Genomic DNA, 19307 nt, shown 5'->3' on the forward strand with positions numbered 1-19307 from the left:
AATGAGTTTGCTTCTTTCTTTTCTGAGAAGATCATCAATATCAGGAAGGCGATTAGCACATCCTCAAGTAATGCAGAGGTCAGACAGATTCGGCCAAAATATCAAAAAGATACAATGTCTAATTTTGAAAAAATTGATAGCAAAATTCTGGAAGACATAGTGCAGCACCTAAAATCATCAACCTGCTGTCTTGACACACTTCCCACATCATTTTTCAAAATTGTGCTTAACTGCTTAGAAGCAGATCTTTTAGAAGTGGTGAATGCCTCACTTCTTTCTGGGACATTTCCAAACTCCCTAAAAACTGCAGTTGTAAAGCCCCTCCTGAAAAAGACCAATCTTGATAACACATTTTTGAGCAATTTTAGACCAATATCCAATCTTCCTTTTATAGGCAAAATTATAGAAAAGGTAGTTTTTAATCAGCTGAACAAATACTTAAACTCAAATGGATACCTGGACAATTTTCAATCTGGTTTCCGACCACATCACAGCACAGAGACAGCACTCATTAAGATAATAAATGATATTCGCTTAAATTGTGACTCTGGCAAAATATCGGTGCTGGTTATTGCTAGATCTCAGTGCTGCGTTTGACACTGTCGATCATAACATACTACTAGAGAGACTGGAAAACTGGGTCGGGCTTTCTGGGATGGTACTCAAATGGTTCAGATCATACTTAGAAGGGAGAGGCTATTATGTGAGTCTAGGAGAGCATAAGTCTAAGTGGACGTCCATGACATGCGGAGTCCCACAAGGGTCAATTCTTGCACCGCTCTTGTTTAGCCTGTATATGCTTCCACTAAGTCAAATAATGAGAAAGAACCAGATTGCCTATCACAGCTATGCTGATGATACCCAGATTTACCTAGCCTTATCTCCAAATGACTACAGCCCCATTGACTCCCTCTACCATTGCATTGAAGAAATTAATAATTGGATGTGCCAGAACTTTCTTCAGTTAAACAAGGAAAAAACTGAAGTCATTGCATTTGGAAACAAAGATGAAGTGTTCAAGGTGAATGCATACCTTGACTCTAGGGGTCAAACAACTAAAAATCAAGTCAGGAATCTTGGTGTGATTCTGGAGACAGACCTTAGTTTCAGTAGTCATGTCAAAGCAGTAACTAAATCAGCATACTATCATTTAAAAAACATCGCAAGAATTAGATGTTTTGTTTCCAGTCAAGACTTGGAGAAACTTGTTCATGCCTTTATCACCAGCAGGGTGGACTATTGTAATGGGCTCCTCACTGGCCTTCCCAAAAAGACCATTAGACAGCTGCAGCTCATCCAGAACGCTGCTGCCAGGATTCTGACTAGAACCAGAAAATCTGAGCATATCACACCAGTCCTCAGGTCCTTACACTGGCTTCCAGTTACATTTAGGATTGATTTTAAAGTACTTTTACTCGTATATAAGTCACTAAATGACCTAGGACCGAAATATATTGCAGATATGTTCACTGAATATAAACCTAACAGAGCACTCAGATCATTAGGCTCCAGTCAGTTATAAATACCAAGTGTTCACACAAAACAAGGGGAGTCCGCCTTTAGTTACTATGCTGCCCGCAGCTGGAATCAGCTTCCAGAAGAGATCAGATGTGCTAAAACACTAGTCACATTTAAATCTAGACTCAAAATGCATCTTTTTAGCTGTGCATTTGTTGAATGAGCACTGTGCAATGTCCGAACTGATTGCACTATATTTTCACTGTTTTATGTTTTATTATTGTTTTATTATTAACTGTTTTAAAATGTTTTAATCATTTTAAAAGTTTTAAAATTACTTGTTTTATTTTTGTTATTATTTTTCTTCATGATTATTTTACTTTCTCTTATGTAAAGCACTTTGAATTACCATTGTGTACGAAATGTGCTATATAAATAAACTTGCCTTGCCTTGCAACTTGCCTTGGGCAAAAATACCATTATTAGAAGAGTTAAAAGAGTTTTGAAAGAAGTGTTTGCTTTTGCATTTTGTGTGTGTGTTTTGTGTGTAGAGTTTAGAGAAATGGAGCCATAGTTAATTTGAGTTTGTTTGTGCGCCCGTGGGCGTGCTGGTCTAAAAAAAAGAGTTGTGTTCAGACGCATTGCTATTTTAAGGAGCTGAAAATAGACTGCGCCATAGACCAACTCAAACCTGGTCTAAAGTCTTGCATAATGTTTTTTCTTTGTTATTTAAAGAGCGTACACACTGCTTATTAAACACAGGGACACACAGCAGCACACAAACATGCCAAATATAAAAAAAAATTAAAGGACTGCAATGCTTAAGAATATATATATATATATATATATATATATATATATATATATATATATATATATATATATATATATATATATATATATATATATTGCGCTACTACCCGCCCGCAAGGAGGTAATGATCTGCCCACATCCCCGCCCGTGAATTTTAGGAATGTAACAATCCACCCGTTTTAGCCACTTTATGAGGGACTCTAACACGAGCATCTCCGTTTAGTCTCGGAGACGCGTTCTGTCTTTGCGCTCGATAATTCCTTCGTGTAAATATCAAATCCGTCATGGCACGAGCGCAACTGACTCTTAAAGGGAATGGAAGATGAGACTCTGATTGGTTTATTGCACGTTACACCCAAAAAACACCCATTTTTCATTAAGAGAATAGGGACAACCCGTTTCGACCATGCGCCCGGATGCGGCAACAGTTTTTCCGTCGTTAAAATAGCAAAAGTGGATTTGGACACGCCCTGAGTGCACCTGCACCGTGCACTTTACACTTTGCGTTTAGATCGTTAAAATAGTTTCCTTATATATATATATATATATATATACAGGTCCTTCTCAAAAAATGTGCATATTGTGATAAAGTTCATTATTTTCCATAATGTAATGATAAAAATTAAACTTTCATATATTTTAGATTCATTGCACACCAACTGAAATATTTCAAGTCTTTAATTGTTTTAATACTGATGATTTTGGCATACAGCTAATGAAAACCCAAAATTCCTATCTCAAAAAAATAGCATATTTCATCCGACCAATAAAAGAAAAGTGTTTTTAATACAAAAAAAGTCAACCTTCAAATAATTATGTTCAGTTATGCACTCAAAACTTGGTGGGGAATCCTTTTGCAGAAATGACTGCTTCAATGCGGCGTGGTATGGAGGCAATCAGCCTGTGGCACTGCTGAGGTGTTAGGGAGGCCCAGGATGCTTCAATAGCAGCCTTAAGCTCATCCAGAGTGTTGGGTCTTGCGTCTCTCAACTTTCTCTTCACAATATCCCACAGATTCTCTATGGGGTTCAGGTCAGGAGAGTTGGCAGGCCAATTGAGCACAGTAATACCATGGTCAGTAAACCATTTACCAGTGGTTTTGGCACTGTGAGCAGGTGCCAGGTCCTGCTGAAAAACGAAATCTTCATCTCCATAAAGCTTTTCAACAGATGGAAGCATGAAGTGCTCCAAAATCTCCTGATAACTATCTGCATTGACCCTGCCCTTGATAAAACACAGTGGACCAACACCAGCAGCTGACATGGCACCCCAGACCATCACTGACTGTGGGTACTTGACACTGGACTTCAGGCATTTTGGCATTTCCTTCTCCCCAGTCTTCCTCCAGACTCTGGCACCTTGATTTCCAAATGACATGCAAAATTTGCTTTCATCTGAAAAAAGTACTTTGGACCACTGAGCAACAGTCCAGTGCTGCTTCTCTGTAGCCCATTTCCTGCACACGCCTGTGCACGGTGGCTCTGGATGTTTCTACTCCAGACTCAGTCCACTGCTTCTGCAGGTCCCCCAAGGTCTGGAATCGCTCCTTCTCCACAATCTTCCTCAGGGTCCAGTCACCTCTTCTTGTTGTGCAGCGTTTTTTGCCACACTTTTTCCTTCCCACAGACTTCCCACTGAGGTGCCTTGATACAGCACTCTGGGAACAGCCTATTCGTTCAGAAATTTCTTTCTGTGTCTTACCCTCTCGCTTGAGGGTGTCAATAATGGCCTTCTGGACAGCAGTCAGGTCGTCAGTCTTACCCATGATGGCGGTTTTGAGTAATGAACCAGGCTGAGAGTTTTAAAAGCCTCAGGAATCTTTTGCAGGTGTTTAGAGTTAATTAGTTGATTCAGATGATTAGGTTAATAGCTCGTTTAGAGAACCTTTTCATGATATGCTAATTTTTTGAGATAGGAATTTTGGGTTTTCATGAGCTGTATGCCAAAATCATCAGTATTAAAACAATAAAAGACCTGAAATATTTCAGTTGGTGTGCTATGAATCTAAAATATATGAAAGTTTAATTTTTATCATTAAATTATGGAAAATAATGAACTTTATCACAATATGCAAATTTTTTGAGAAGGACCTGTATATATATATATATATATATATATATATATATATATTAGGGGTGTAACGATACGCGTATTCGTATTGAACCGTTCGGTATGACGCTTTCGGTTCGGTACGCGGTACGCATTATGTATACCGAACGGTTCGTTGGAGTAATTAATTATATTTGAAAAAAAAAAAAAAAAAGAGAGAGAGAGAAATATAATGATATGCGTTCAACAAGGTAGCCCAATAACCCAAACAACGTAACAGGCAACGCCCCTGACACTCCCGAAGAAGAAAAAAACACCATCTTATATGTTTATGTTAGGCTACTCAGCAGGCGCTCGCTCACTCAGTACGCGCTGAAGGCTCGTTGCAAAAAAAAGGCATTCGACATTTTGCAACGAGCCTTCAGCGCGTGCTGAGTGAGCGAGCGCCTTAGGGGCCGTTCACATATCGTGCCTAAAAACGCATGGAAAACGCTAAGCGTGTCTTTCTCCTCCTTTCCAAAGCGCTTGGGCAGAAGCGCTCATGAGGCGTCTGTCTTTGCTAAGCAACAATGACGTGCTCTCTCCATGAGACGCGGAAATTTCAGCAAAGGATAAATGGATTTACAGCTCTAAAAATCGCTTGCAGTAGCTCTGCTACTAAATTTATTTCAAAATTGCAATCCATATACAACTATGATCAGCTGATCCTTCATCTTGGCTGAGCTCTCAACGTTGTTAAGGGAAAGGATGAAGCTGATTGGTTAGTTCTTGTCACATGACCCGCGGTGCGCTTGCGGCATTCTGAAAAGTTGAGATGTTTTTACATTTTGCTGTATCTAAAACGTATCGAACCGAACCGAACCGAACCGTGACATCAGTGTATCGTATCGAACCGAACCGTGAATTTTGTGAACCGTTACACCCCTAATATATATATATAATTTCTTTTTTTTTTTTTTTTTTTTTTTTTACTCAAAGTTCAGCAGATTTTTGCAGATATACAAAGGTACTTCTCTGGAATCATTTAAAAATGCTGTAGTGTGTTTGCTCTTTGACTATTAACACAAACGTCTTTACTTTTACTGTAGTATTTTTTTATTCAGCTCCTGACACAATCTCACTGTAGGCACAAAATCAAATTGTCTGACAGCATCAGTGTGTTAATGTCTCTCACACTCTTTTGAGCTCAGAATGAACCAGCAAATAAACTGTTTCTCAAACTGATAGTGAACAGTTAGTGATTCCCTTTACTCCATCTCTTAATGTCTTCAGAGAGGAATTCATTATATCTAGAGACTGATTTAAGAAGAAAACAGTATCTGAGAGCCGCTGTAAAGCACTGGTGTGATGAAGACAGTGATGATGTACCTTTAATTGTGTGTGTGTTTGTAGTTGAAGGATCCTGAGAGTGTGTGCTGTGGACTGGAATCACTGATGTTGTTAAACCAGCTTCAGCTGTGAAGGGTCAATATTAGTTCATCTTAGATTATGACAACTGTAGATTATGACAACTGTATTAGTGTTATGTTAGCACATCTAACAGACAGATTGATGAGATGTTTTCTCACCTGAACTCTTGACAGTGTATGTGACTGAGCTCTTGACTTGATCTCTGTGAGTAACATTACATCTCCACTCTCTGTTGTGATCTTCATTCAGGAGTGTTTTATTCAGAGAGATGATACAGTGATCTGATGAGGATGATATCTGATATCTGGAGTCTGATTTAACACCAGCCTGATTCACCCAGAACAGATCAATTCTCTCAGAACGGATCCAATCATCACAAGAGACTCGAGGATATGAATACAGCCGACAGAAGAGAGTCACAGAGAGACCTGCACTGATCTCAGTGTGTGAGGATGAGACTGAAACACAGAATAACACACACATCACACACTCTTCAATCATCAGGAGAGATTAAATCAAGAATTTACTATTTTTAAATTGACCACATAATCATAAAATTACCATGAAGAACATGAAGATTAACAAGAGCATCAGGTGTTAGTCGTGTGTGATTCACATATTGTCTGCAGGTGTAAGATCCATAATCTTCTGTTGAGATGTTCCTGATGTTCAGAGAGCAGTCAGACTCCAGACTCAGTCTCTCATGACTCTCTGTGTCTTTATTATTTCTCCCTAAATGAATCAGTTCAACTGCTGCTGAATCTCTGAATCTGTTATTATAGAGCCATGTATTTGATGTACAGTCCTGAAGAGCATTATTACAGGGCAGACGGACATCTTCACCAGAACTGATGAACACATGAGTCTCATCCACTCCACTGATACCTGAAACACAAGAACATTAGAGTGATCATATGTTGTATATTAATAAATGAAACTTTACGCTGAACTCTTTCACAGGAATATAAAGAGTGTGTAGAAGTGTGTTCACCTGTGAGAAGTGAAGAGAGAAAGATCAGTCCCAGCAGACACAGATGATTATTATCAGACATTCTCTCTGTCTCTCAGTCTTTCTCTTCAGTATATGATCTTATCTCTTTCTTTGAACACTATCAGCTCTTCCTGTGTTTGTTCACTTCCTCTGAACTACAGACTGAGTCATATTCTGATGGAGCTGTATTTAGTGACACAATGCCAGTTATAATGAAGCGCTGCTTCACATTTATCTGTAAATATTGAAGAAATATTTTATTTATCCTATAGAAGACATTTGTATATGTTTTTATTCTTTACTTTTTTACTCTAACCATAAGCACTGACCTGTGGAAACACAAGACTCTGAGATGCCAGTGATTGGTTGTGAATCAAGTCACCTTTATTTATATTGCGCTTTAAACAAAATACATTGCGTCAAAGCACTGAACAACATTCATTAGGAAAACAGTGTGTCAATAATGCAAAATGATAGTTAAAGGCAGTTCATCATTGAATTCAGTTATGTCATCTCTGTTCAGTTAAATAGTGTCTGTGCATTTATTTGCAATCAAGTCAATGATATCGCTGTAGATGAAGTGACCCCAACTAAGCAAGCCAGAGGTGACAGCGGCAAGGAACCGAAACTCCATCGGTGACAGAATGGAGAAAAAAACCTTGGGAGAAACCAGGCTCAGTTGGGGGTCAGTTCTCCTCTGACCAGACGAAACCAGTAGTTCAATTCCTAGATGGTGGGCCGAACGCGTTTTTAGTGTTTTTGATCGATCTCCATCGATAGAGTATAGAGTCTGGGAACATGACGTCAGCAACGCAATGCATTCTGGGACTTTAGGACATGGACGCTGCTGTACTGTATGTATTGTATTGGATTGATAATATACTGTTTTGTTTGCTCTCTACAGCTAAAAATAAGTTACAATGGTAAAACCTTGTTGTGTAATTAACTGCCATACTCGTACTCATGACCGGCATGGAAAAATAATTTGAATGGAGTGCGATTTTTCAGCTTTCCCGCTGGAAAACCGCACCTTGATCTCAGGTATCCGAGTTAACAAAGCGGCGTCACATAGCTTGGTTAGCAGCAGTAAGAAGGAAAAGAAGGATTGTCCCTTTGGTCTGATATATACACACGTATGTATGTGCATTTATATATATATATACATATAAATATACCGAAATGTACGTTATATAAACAACTTTTTTTTGGATGTGATTAATCGATTTGACAGACTTATCTTTACATTAAATGTTACCTATGCATGAACCACATCTCCTGCATTATCAGTGTTATGCATATTGCATACCACCTGTTACAGTAATAAACGGCAAAATTGATCAATTCTGTATCTCTTTATTTGTGTATCATAACACACTGAGGTTAATTTGTACAGTTTACAGTAACGCATATGAAAAAGTAAAGGGGCAGTGTAACTCGCTCGTTGACGCGGAAAATGTGTAGGTTCTGCACCCATCCATGTGTAATTGCAGGTGAGACTCGAGAGATTTATCATTTTTAAACTGATCAGAGGTGTACGCTCTGACACTACAAACAAGGTTAGAAAACACATTGGGGAAGGTTACGAGCGGCAGCTCTTTAAGATCATCCGACCACTCTTTGTGTTCGTGCAGATTGAGTTCGTTGATTGTCTTGATTTTTTTTTAAATACCGCATCTTTGCTTCCTTGTTGAGTTTTTCTTTATATGTAAACTTACACTTGATCATGTCACTTTCACTTTCACTTTTACTGATAAGCGTGTCCCCAAAAATGGCCGCGACTACCCAGAATGCAATGTGCAGTGACGTAGTTTCCCAAGCTCTATATGATTCTTTTATGTACGATATTAAGTAATTATATGTAGTCAAATAAAATTTGTTGGCAATTCTGGTTTGATCATATATTTTCAGAAACGTATGTTTTGATTGTCAATCATCTTAGGCAAATCGCGGGCCAGCTCTAATAGTTGAACCAATCGGATTGGAGTTTTTAACGTCATTAAAAATATTAACCAATTGCAAGACGCCCAGACTAGGACCCCGAAATGGGCGGGAGTGACATAGCGGTATTTTATATTGTAGGCTAACGTTATATTTATATATCTAACAGAAATTTGACACGATTTATCTTGGATATGGAGTGTTGTGTGCATGTTACTAGCTCTACATCAACAAACTTCATACCCTTTTCAGGAACAAGTTGGATCAAGTTTGTACAGTGTTCTTTAGAGTGGGTGAATTTAAATACAATTAAAGCCAAATCGCCCTAAAAGCTGTGGAAAAATATAAAATCACAGTAGGCCACATTCCAGATGTGCCAATTCATGTTGGCTACCATAGAGAATGCTACATGCAGTATGCTAACAAAATAAATATTGAGAGCCAGCAAGAAGAAACAAAAGACAGTACAGGAAGCTGAAGGTTTGTAAAGCAGCTTTATAGTGGTTAGCCTAAGTGTAAGTTAGTTGTTTGACCTCATACGTTTGGATAAATCATGGTGTAAATGCTTTGAATCCTTTTTAACCCCAAACAAATTATTGATATTTACATCTCAGAAATAGTAAAAAATCATACAGATATAATTATAAAATGCAATAACATATATATTAAGTTAATTATTATATATATATTATATAAAAGGCTACTATAGACACAGCGAGATCTAGTGGACACATTTTTCAAATATAGCGACTGAAAATGTGCTCCACCAATCAGATGAGCAAAACATTAAAAGAGTTTTATGATGAACCATGAAAAACAAATGGCATTTTCATTGTTTCTGCAGAATTCATGAGTGAGGAGTTAGATCAAGTCAAGAAGTCTCACAGCAGAGCTGAGGATCTGGGATTACCTGAGGAAACAGATTAGCAGAGTTATAAACAGTGTAGTAAAATTATTGGTTCACGGTCTAATAAATGCGGATATACACACACACACACACACACACATATATATGTATATGTATATACATATATATACACACACATTTTTTGTCCCCCTTAGTAATATACAGTTTGTCAAACTATAAAGTTGGTAGTATACTACTACAATACATGCAGTCATCACATTTTTCTGTTTTTCCCTTATCTTATCCATTACAATATATTAGATGAAGAAGCCTAGTTAGCCTACACCACAAATACGCCAACAGAAGTTAGAGTTCTCCGCTCAACCACAACAGAGGTTCCGGGGCATCTAAAAAGAGCACCACATCTCCTTCCAAGGCAGTGCATAATATGCAGAAGTGATAAATATTTCACCAAAAATATAACCGGGTACCGGTAATATAATAGAGGGTAAAGGAGAATCTTCAGAAATGTGAAACATTGACAGCTGGTAAGCTGCTTCTTGCAGCGGAGTCACGCAGGGATGGAGCTTGTCTACTGCTCCTGTAAAAAAACACAATGTGTCAAAGGGAGATGCACATGCAAATTGAATGAGCTCCCATGTACAGACATGTGTCTTTGTGTGGACTGTGAGAACTTCCCAAATTAGGTATCAGTGTAGGCGTCTTTCTAGCAAGCTGAAAAAGAAATGTAAAAAAAAAAAATAGTTTTAATTACTCTGTTGTAATGTAATGTTATTTAATTCATGGTATCTCTTCCATGACTAGCTATTAGGATATCTGCTGTTGATGTAAACCTATTTAATACGTTATCTCTTCCATGCCTAGCTAGTAACGTTAAGTTGTCTGTAGTTGATGTAATCGTATGTAGCTAGCTTACATGTTTACATGCTTACATGTTTTCTCTTCCATGACTAGCTATTAGGTGATGTAGCTAGTAGATGTAAACTTATATAATACATGTTATCTTAACTTTAATCTTTCTAGTAATCGTCTTTCATATCCTAATTTATGGCGCTACAGCCTGATAGAATAACTGTTTACGTCAACGTTAACATGCACTGCTAAAATTACATCTAGCTAACGTTTACATGCTAACACGTTAGCTCTGCATCTCCTCAAAACAAATGTTTTCTTCTCTGTGATCTGTAACGTTGTGTTATTTCTAACAAGTGTAACGTCACCTGTAAATACAAAAACAATACGGAATAACGTTATATGTAAACGTTTTACAGAGTTCATGACCTAAACTAACATTAGCTAACATTATAAGACGGGAACAAACAGCAGTTACACGGAGTACTTACCAGAGCCATTATACCTGGAATCTTGGATGCCGCTGTTAATGTTTCTCGACTTCGGATAGGATTCCTGCAGGAACATGTTTGATTGTGTAGTTTTCTGAGAGAAGATTTTATGGTGATTTCCCCAAGATTTTACACCATAGAAAGTGCTCCCGCTTTTAAGGCATGTAAGTTACTCATGGATGTGGCTAGCTAGAGAACGCATGTGCTACTGCTACAGTCAGTCGTGGTAGCGGGACTATATTTTGAACGAATATAATTGGAAGACGTTAGTCACATGACGATAGAATTTATTTTTCATTGGTGAGATGTATAGTACTCCCTCGCGTTTGCCTATTCCGTTTATTAAACGTAAATTTAGTTTTCAAAAAAAATATGATCGACTTGACACTGCCAACAAACGGAAACGTGTTCAGAAAAAAAATATTTAGTTCATGTGAAAAAAGCAGCTACTCTATCCTCGATGATCTATCATTTCAAAAACTAAAGCAGATCGCAGCGTTCGGCCCACCTTCTATCCAGGCTGCAGCAAAGTCAGATTGTGCAGAATAATCATCTGTATCCTGTGGTCTTGTCCTGGTGGTCCTCTGAGACAAGGTCTTTACAGGGGATCTGTATCTGGGGCTCTAGTTGTCCTGGTCTCCGCTGTCTTTCAGGGCAGTAGAGGTCCTTTCTAGGGGCTGATCCACCATCTGGTCTGGATACGTACTGGATCCGGGTGACAGCAGTGACCCTCTGATCTGGATACAGACTGGATCTGGTGGCTATGGTGACCTCGGAATAAGAGAGAAACAGACAAATATTAGCGTAGATGCCATTCTTCTAATAATGTAGCAAGTACATCGGGTGTTATGTGAAGTGTTTCCGGTTCCGGTTTACCTAATTAATGCAGCCTAAGAATCCTTTAACGGATTTGGATATTAAAAGCATATTAGTATGTTATGAGTAAAACAGGTTAAAGAGATGGGTCTTTAATCTAGATTTAAACTGCAAGAGTGTGTCTGCCTCCAGAACAATGTTAGGTAGGTTATTCCAGAGTTTAGGCGTCAAACAGGAAAAGGATCTGCCGCCCGCAGTTGATTTTGATATTCTAGGTATTATCAAATTGCCTGAGTTTTGAGAACGTATCGGACGTAAAGGAGTATAATGTAAAAGGAGCTCATTCAAATATTGAGGTGCTAAACCATTCAGGGCTTTATAAGTAATAAACAATATTTTAAATCTATACGATATTTGATAGGGAGACAGTGCAGTGTTGACAGGACCGGGCTAATATGACCATACTTCCTGGTTCTAGTAAGAACTCTTGTTGCTGCATTTTGGACTAACTGTAGTTTGTTTACTAAGCGTGCAGAACAACCACCCAATAAAACATTACAATAATCTAACCTTGAGGTCATAAATGCATGGATTAACATTTCTGCATTTGACATTGAGAGCATAGGCCATAATTTAGATATATTACCCTTCGGCACAACCTCCAGTCCTTGTTGTGCTATGCACTACAGCGTCACGTGCGGCAACACCCCCAGACAGACGAGGTAATTAGATTCTCAATGGAGAGGTGTTTCTATGTCGATAACTGCCTGCAGAGCCTGCCTACTGCAGATGAGGCTCGGAACGTGATTGATCAACTGCGGAATATCCTGTCCAGAGCTGGATTCGAAATTTGCCAATGGGCCTGCAATTATCCTACTGTACTGAGTCACCTACCTTCTCATGCACAAGCTGCAAGTGTGGAGCTGTGGTTGACGCAGGAGTAGTCTGACATCCCTGAATCGACACTGGGTCTGAGCTGAAACTGGCAGATGGACACTTTGTCCGACAAACACAGACCTGTGATCTATGAGACTCCAACTTTGAATATCTATAAGGTCCTAGCTACCCAGTACGACATCCTGGGATGGCTTCTACCTTATTCCACTCAGGCAAAAGTCATCATTAAGCAACTGTGGAAAAAGCAGAGAGGGTGGGATGACCCCAACCTCCCACCTGAGCTCCTCCAGTCTGGGAATGCATGGAAGGAAAACACCGATACCTTCCTTGTATCTCCTTTCCCCGGTCTTATGTTCTTCCTCAAGTTGTGAGGGACGGAGTAACACATGAGGTACATATCTTCTCGGATGCCTCTGATCAGGCATATGGAGCAGTTGCCTACCTCCGGACTACTGACCAGGATGGTCAGACCTACCTGTCCTTCATTATATCACGCTCTTGTGTCACTACTAAACGAGCTCACTCCATTCCAAGACTGGAACTCTGTGGAAGTCTGCTAAATTACTGGAGACAGAGTTAACTACAGTCTTCCAGAGGTTGAATTCTGACTCCTGCCGTTACAGAGTCTTTGTTGGGAATAGAACCGCTGAGATCCAGGAGCTGACGGAAAAGTGTTCCTGGCATAAGAGGGACTTTTATTATGAAACCATTGTTTTTAATGATGACACTGGTCTTAACGGGACAACAGAATCCTTTTATTCTCGACTCCAATCATGAACTCAACATGTGCAGAACTACTTCTTGGAACAACAACGTAATCACCTTTTCTTAAAGCAACACACACATTACATCTCCCCTTTTTAGTTTTTTCCTTCTGAACAGTCTTAAATATTTCTCGTTAGTATTATGAAATTTTTAACATCATTAAACAAAACAAAACATATTTTCTAATTTTGCTTATTCCAACCACATTGAATAAAATTGTTTCTAATCTCTATTAAACAAAATATGACAAGCATATATTCATACTTTCTTCTTCCCTTTTTTCACAAATCTAATCTATTCACTGGTTTGTTTTTTCTGCCAGATCTAGTCATCAGCGGTTCAGTTTTTGTGTTTGAGGCCTGAGACAAAGTTTTCCCAGTGTTCAAAGTAGACTCTGCTGTTCATATGATTGTTCTTTTTGGACCAGAGTTTGAATTCCTCCAACTGAATCAGGGATGAGCTGCAGACTCGCGGTATGTTGATGGGCATGATTTGTTTGAAGAGCTGACTGTTTTGGGCAGACGCCTGGTTGCTGGATCTAAACCACTGGATGCGCTTAAATTCATCTGTGAAAAAGGGATGGAATCAATTTTTCCAAATGTTTTTGTAGCATTGTAGCAAATGATCTCTGAAGTACAAGTTAAACTCGAGGACGCAATCTGTAGCACCCTCAAGGATAAACGAACGCACGATGTAGAGTTATAAAACAGGGTTTATTCTGGTCTTGACAACCCGTGAGAACTGCTCACAAAAGAAAACAACATAAAGAAAAAACAAGATATCAGAGCTTGTTCTAATCCATTGTTACAGCTTCGTTGATAAGACATTAATCACAGAAAAAACATTTAAAGAACACAAACCTCGTGAGCTGACATCCCAGAGTGGGCTAAATAATCCTCTATCTTCTTCTCTATCTTCTTTCGCTCTTATTTCTTAATTTTATCTCAAATTTTCACGTTTCTTTCATTCTTAGTGGAGCTAACCAGCAGCTACAGCCTGCAGATAGCATGTGTCTCAGCAAAATGGGCTCGGGCAGAAACCCAAACATAAACAATTGTACCCGCTACATTCTACCAGTAGATGGCGCAAAAAGAGCACGCCTGGACACAGCTCAATGGGACATTAAATGAAAGTGAAAGTGAAGTGACATTCAGCCAAGTATGGTGACACATACTCAGAATTTGTGCTCTGCATTTAACCCATCTGAAATGCACACACACAGAGCAGTGAACACACACACACACACACACTGTGAGCACACACCCAGAGCAGTGGGCAGCCATTTATGCTGCAGCGCCCGGGGAGCAGTTGGGGGTTCGATGCCTTGCTCAAGGGCACCTAAGTCATGGTATTGAAGGTGGAGAGAGAGCTGTTCGTGCACTACCCCCACCTACAATTCCGTCCAGCCCGAGACTAGAACTCACAACCCTTCGATTGGGAGTCCAACCCTCTAACCATTAGGCCACGACTTCCCCTTACTACTAGTGTACTGTTACACTCCCACCAAAATCACTTGTGATTTTTAAAGAACAAATTATCAACTATGACTAATGAATAGCTTATGAATTAAAGAATATGAACTATATTTTAGGCAGAGCGAGGTTGAGAATCTTCTTCTGCCTCCATCGTAACGACTGTCTTCTGAATGGGCCTTTCCAGATGAACAGGTTTGGAGGTACGTTTTCCTTCTTCGTCCAGGTTTTGATCACTCATTAACATATCCTTCCTCACTATTCCATCCTTTCCAGGGTAGACTTCAGCAATCTTTGCCAATTTCCACTGGCTGCGTGGAGTTATCTCGTCTTTCAGGAGAACAATATCATCAACCTTAGCATTTCTATGCTCCTTGGTCCACTTCTGTCTACCTTGAAGGTTTAATAAAGATCTTCCTTTACAAACCTTCCTGGAGGTGGGGAGATGATTGTTGACTTCATGGTCAGTATGTGGTTTGGCGTTAAAGGTTCTGGGTTTGATGGATCACACAGTTGGTCAGTAGTCAATGGCCTGCTATTGATGACTGCCATTACCTCATAAAGGAATGTCCTTAGAGAAGAGCTGTCAAGTTGTTTGCTGGATTGATCCAGGATTGACGTGAGTACACTTCTTATGGTGCGGATTTGTCTTTCCCAGACACCACCCGTGTGACTTGACGCTGGGGTGTTCATGAGAAACTCGCAGTCCAGTTTTTCCAGCTTTGCTTGATCCATTTCCTTGAATGCTTCAGCAAACTCATTTCTGGTGCCGACAAAGTTCGTGCCTTGATCACATCTTATCTGCCGAACAGTACCTCTGATGGCTATGAATGCACGTAAAGAGTTGATGAGGGAATCCGTTGATAGATCATCAAGCATCTCAAGATGTACTACTCTGGAGCACATGCAGGTGATTAACAATCCATAACGTTTTAACTCCTTGCGGCCATCCTTGACGTAAAAAGGACCAAAGCAGTCCATCCCACAGTAGGTGAATGGTGGTGTAGTTTCCATCCTATCCTCCGGGAGGTCTGCCATCTTCTGCTGCTCTGTGCACCTTCTGAATCTTCTGCATTTTAAACATTTATAGATGTAAGTTGAAACAATCTTACTGCATCCAAGTATCCAGTATCCATTAGCTCGCAGCTCGTTCATCGTGATCCCTCTTCCTTGATGGTATGTCTTCTCGTGATAATGTTTGACGAGTAATGTAGACACATGACTGTTTCTTGGCAGGATCACAGGATGTCTGACATTAGGATGCAAAGCAGCATGTGTTAAGCGTCCGCCTACCCGAAGAAGGCCTTGGTTGTCGAGAAATGGACATAACTTGCTGATCCTGTTTTTGGTCTGCATCACCTCATGATGTTGTAAGGTTTTTATCTCCTGAGTAAACGCTGCTTCTTGGACCATCTTTATTATGGTTACCTCTGCTTCTTTTCTCTCTTGTAGGTTAACAATGTTACATGACTTCTTGTGAACCTTTGCTTCTTTAACATAGCGCTTGGGTCTGGCCACAGCTTTAATCATTCTCAACCAGTCAGAAAACTTCTGAAGCCGATCTAACAATGACCTTTGTTCTTCTACTTGTATCATGTGGACTTGAACTTTCCTGCCCTCTGGGTCACTGTTCGATAACTCTCCCACCTTGAGTACACTACTGGTTATGACCTTCTGCCAGAGAAGATCTGGGCCCTTGAACCAGTTTGTAGCCACAAGTTGTTCTGCTGTAAGGCCTCTTGAGGCGTGGTCAGCCAGATTGTCTTTGGAAGTTACATACCACCATTGTGTTGACTCTGTACCTTGTTTGATGCGTTCGACACGGTTTGCAACAAACACGTGAAACCTTCTGGCCTCATTACTGATATAGCCAAGCACCACTTTAGAGTCAGTCCAGTACCTTTCTTCTGAGATTTCTATTTCCAATTCCTTTTTTAGCATGTCACCGGTGCGAACAGCAACAACGGCAGCTGACAACTCTAGACGTGGTATAGTTGTGACCTTGGATGGTGGAACTCTCGATCTTCCCATCACCAAGGTGCAGTAAACTTCAGATGTGCTTACCGCTCTCAGGTAGGTGCACATGCCATATCCAGATTCACTTGAATCAGAAAAATGATGCAGTTCGTAGTGTTGTGCCTTGAAGTTTGAAGGAATGTAGCATCTGCAAATCTTTGCATCTGCCAGGTTTCCCAGGTCCCGGAGCCAAGACTCCCACTGAGGTCGAAGACTGTCAGGTAAGCTATCATCCCAGCTTAGCTTATCTTGGCACAGTTGTTGCAAGATTTGCTTTCCTAGCAAAATGAAAGGCGACACAAACCCAAATGGATCGAACACAGAGGCAACTGTGGATAATACTCCTCTTCGGGTGAGTGGATTTTGCTTAACAACCACTCGGAACTGGAATTGGTCTGATTCCACACACCATTGTACGCCAAGTGCTCTCTCCATATGCACTTCACCAAGTGCCATATCTAGATCTTTGGCAACTACAGCACATTCTTCCTTTGGAAGCGAAGCTAGAACTTGGGTGCTGTTTGAGATGAACTTATGCAGCCGAAGGTTGCCCATCCTGCAGAGCTTGCGTGCTTCATTGCCAAGCTGTATTGCTTGCTCTTCAGTGTCGACACTTCCTAGTCCATCATCGACATAGAAGTTAGTTTTGATGAACTTGATGGTTTCTTCATCAAAACTTCCTTCTCCTTCAGCTGCGAGGTGTTTGAGGCCATAGTTTGCGCAACCTGGAGAGGACGCTGCACTGAATAAGTGTACTTTCATTCGGTAGACAGTTAATGAAGTTTCGAAGTCTCCGTTCTCCCACCACAAGAACCGTAGGTAATCTTGATCGCAAGCATTCACATGAAACTGGTGGAACATGCGTTCAATATCACACATGAAAGCCACTGGGCCTCTTCGGAAGCGACACAAGACTCCAAGCAGGGTGTTTGTCAGCTCTGGACCAGTCAGGAGATGGTCATTTAGTGAGGTGCCTCTGAACTTGGTGGAGGCATCAAAGACAACGCGAATCTTTCCCGGTTTTTGGGGATGATACACCCCATGGTGTGGGATGTACCAAGCTGGTCTCTTGTCGATGTCTTGCTCTGGTACTCTTTCAGCATCCCCAAGGGCTATTATCTCATCCATGAACTTCTTGTAGTCCATGTAGTACTGCTTGTTCCTCTTGAGCTTTTTTCCTAAACATTTGAGGCGATGAATAGCACATGCCTTGTTATCTGGCAGGTTAGGCCTTTCACTCTTGAATGGGAGTGGCATCTCAAAATGGCCATCCTCCTTGTGTCTAATGCCTTTCCTTATCTTTGCTAGAAATTTGAGATCTTCTTGAGAGATGTTTACATCATCTGGGAACTTCTCAACAAAGTCAGATTCCAACATTTTCAGGACCTCTGTAGGGGAGATCATTTCCTTTATTTGAGTTCTGAAAACATAGTGAACCTTGTTGGTGAAATTTGAGGAGGTTTGAATATCCGGCACCACTTCCTTCACAACGACTTGATGACTTACTCCGAAAGGATCTCCATAATCAAGACATGGATTGCCATAACCCACAATACTCCATCCCAGATCAGTCCTTTGTGCGAACGGCTGATTTTCGTTTCCTGACACAACTTGACGAGGAACAAGTGCTTGGGGGCAGTTGTAGCCAATCAGTAGGCCAATATCACAGCTTTGTAGTGGAGCGATCTCCTCCGCAATGCATTCAAGATGAGGCCATGCCTTGGCTGTTCCAGGGGTTGGAATGTGATCTCGGTTTGCAGGTATGAAGTCCCTTGCATATGTTACTGGTAGGGAAATTGTCTTATTTGAATGAAATCCTCTTACTTGTAGACCTGAGAGCTTGCGACACGACACAACTGTGTTTCTTGATGACATGGTGGTAAGCCTTAGCTGAGCTGATTTACCTTTAATATGCAGAGCTTGTGCTGTTTCTTCGAGAATGAAGGTTGTGTCGCTCTGCGTATCAAGGAGCGTGTACACAAGAACTTCATGCTCTGGCTTGCCTTCAGCTGACACCCATACTGGAACAATGGAGGATGTGTGAGTGTCATCAACATTCTGTGCGACTCTGTTAGATGTTGCTTCGCTTGTTGTTGGTGTGACGGTATCGTCTTGTAAAGTGTCTGGGTTTCTTTGTCTTGTCCTGTCACTGCTGGTTTGACTTTTTCTTGTTCTTTCTTCTCTGGTACGGTTATCATGAAGACATGTTGGATGTTTTTTATCACATGTATCACAGGTAGCTCTGCTTTCACAATCCTTGGAGTGGTGACCAGATTTTAGGCAGCCAAAGCATAACTTCTTGTCTTGAACAAAATTTAGTCTCTCATGAATACTCTCACTCATAAACTTCCAGCAATTAAGTAGGCTGTGACCCAACTTCTCACAGTACGCACAACTAGTACTGACAGATCTTTCATTTAAGTTAGTTGCCAGTACCTTTGCTCCATAGCCTTTGTTCCTTTGGGTTTTTG

The 19307-nt window shown here is 40.4% G+C and overlaps 1 protein-coding gene across 1 annotated transcript in view; it reads right to left on the reverse strand.

Annotated features, from left to right (window-relative positions):
- Positions 1–6949, reverse strand: part of LOC127943357 (uncharacterized) — an 11308-nt gene extending 4359 nt beyond the window's left edge. Inside the window, exons 1-3 of the mRNA XM_052539749.1 lie at positions 6722–6949; positions 6292–6615; positions 5862–6188 (exon numbers count right to left, since the gene is read on the reverse strand). Of these exons, the coding sequence (XP_052395709.1) occupies positions 5862–6188; positions 6292–6615; positions 6722–6782 (712 nt within the window). The 5' untranslated portion in view covers positions 6783–6949. The remainder of the gene's footprint in view (positions 1–5861; positions 6189–6291; positions 6616–6721) is intronic.
- Between the last annotated feature and the right edge of the window lie 12358 nt (positions 6950–19307).

This window comes from Carassius gibelio, chromosome A3 (assembly GCF_023724105.1).
Source record: "Carassius gibelio isolate Cgi1373 ecotype wild population from Czech Republic chromosome A3, carGib1.2-hapl.c, whole genome shotgun sequence".
Taxonomy (NCBI): Eukaryota; Metazoa; Chordata; class Actinopteri; order Cypriniformes; family Cyprinidae; genus Carassius; species Carassius gibelio.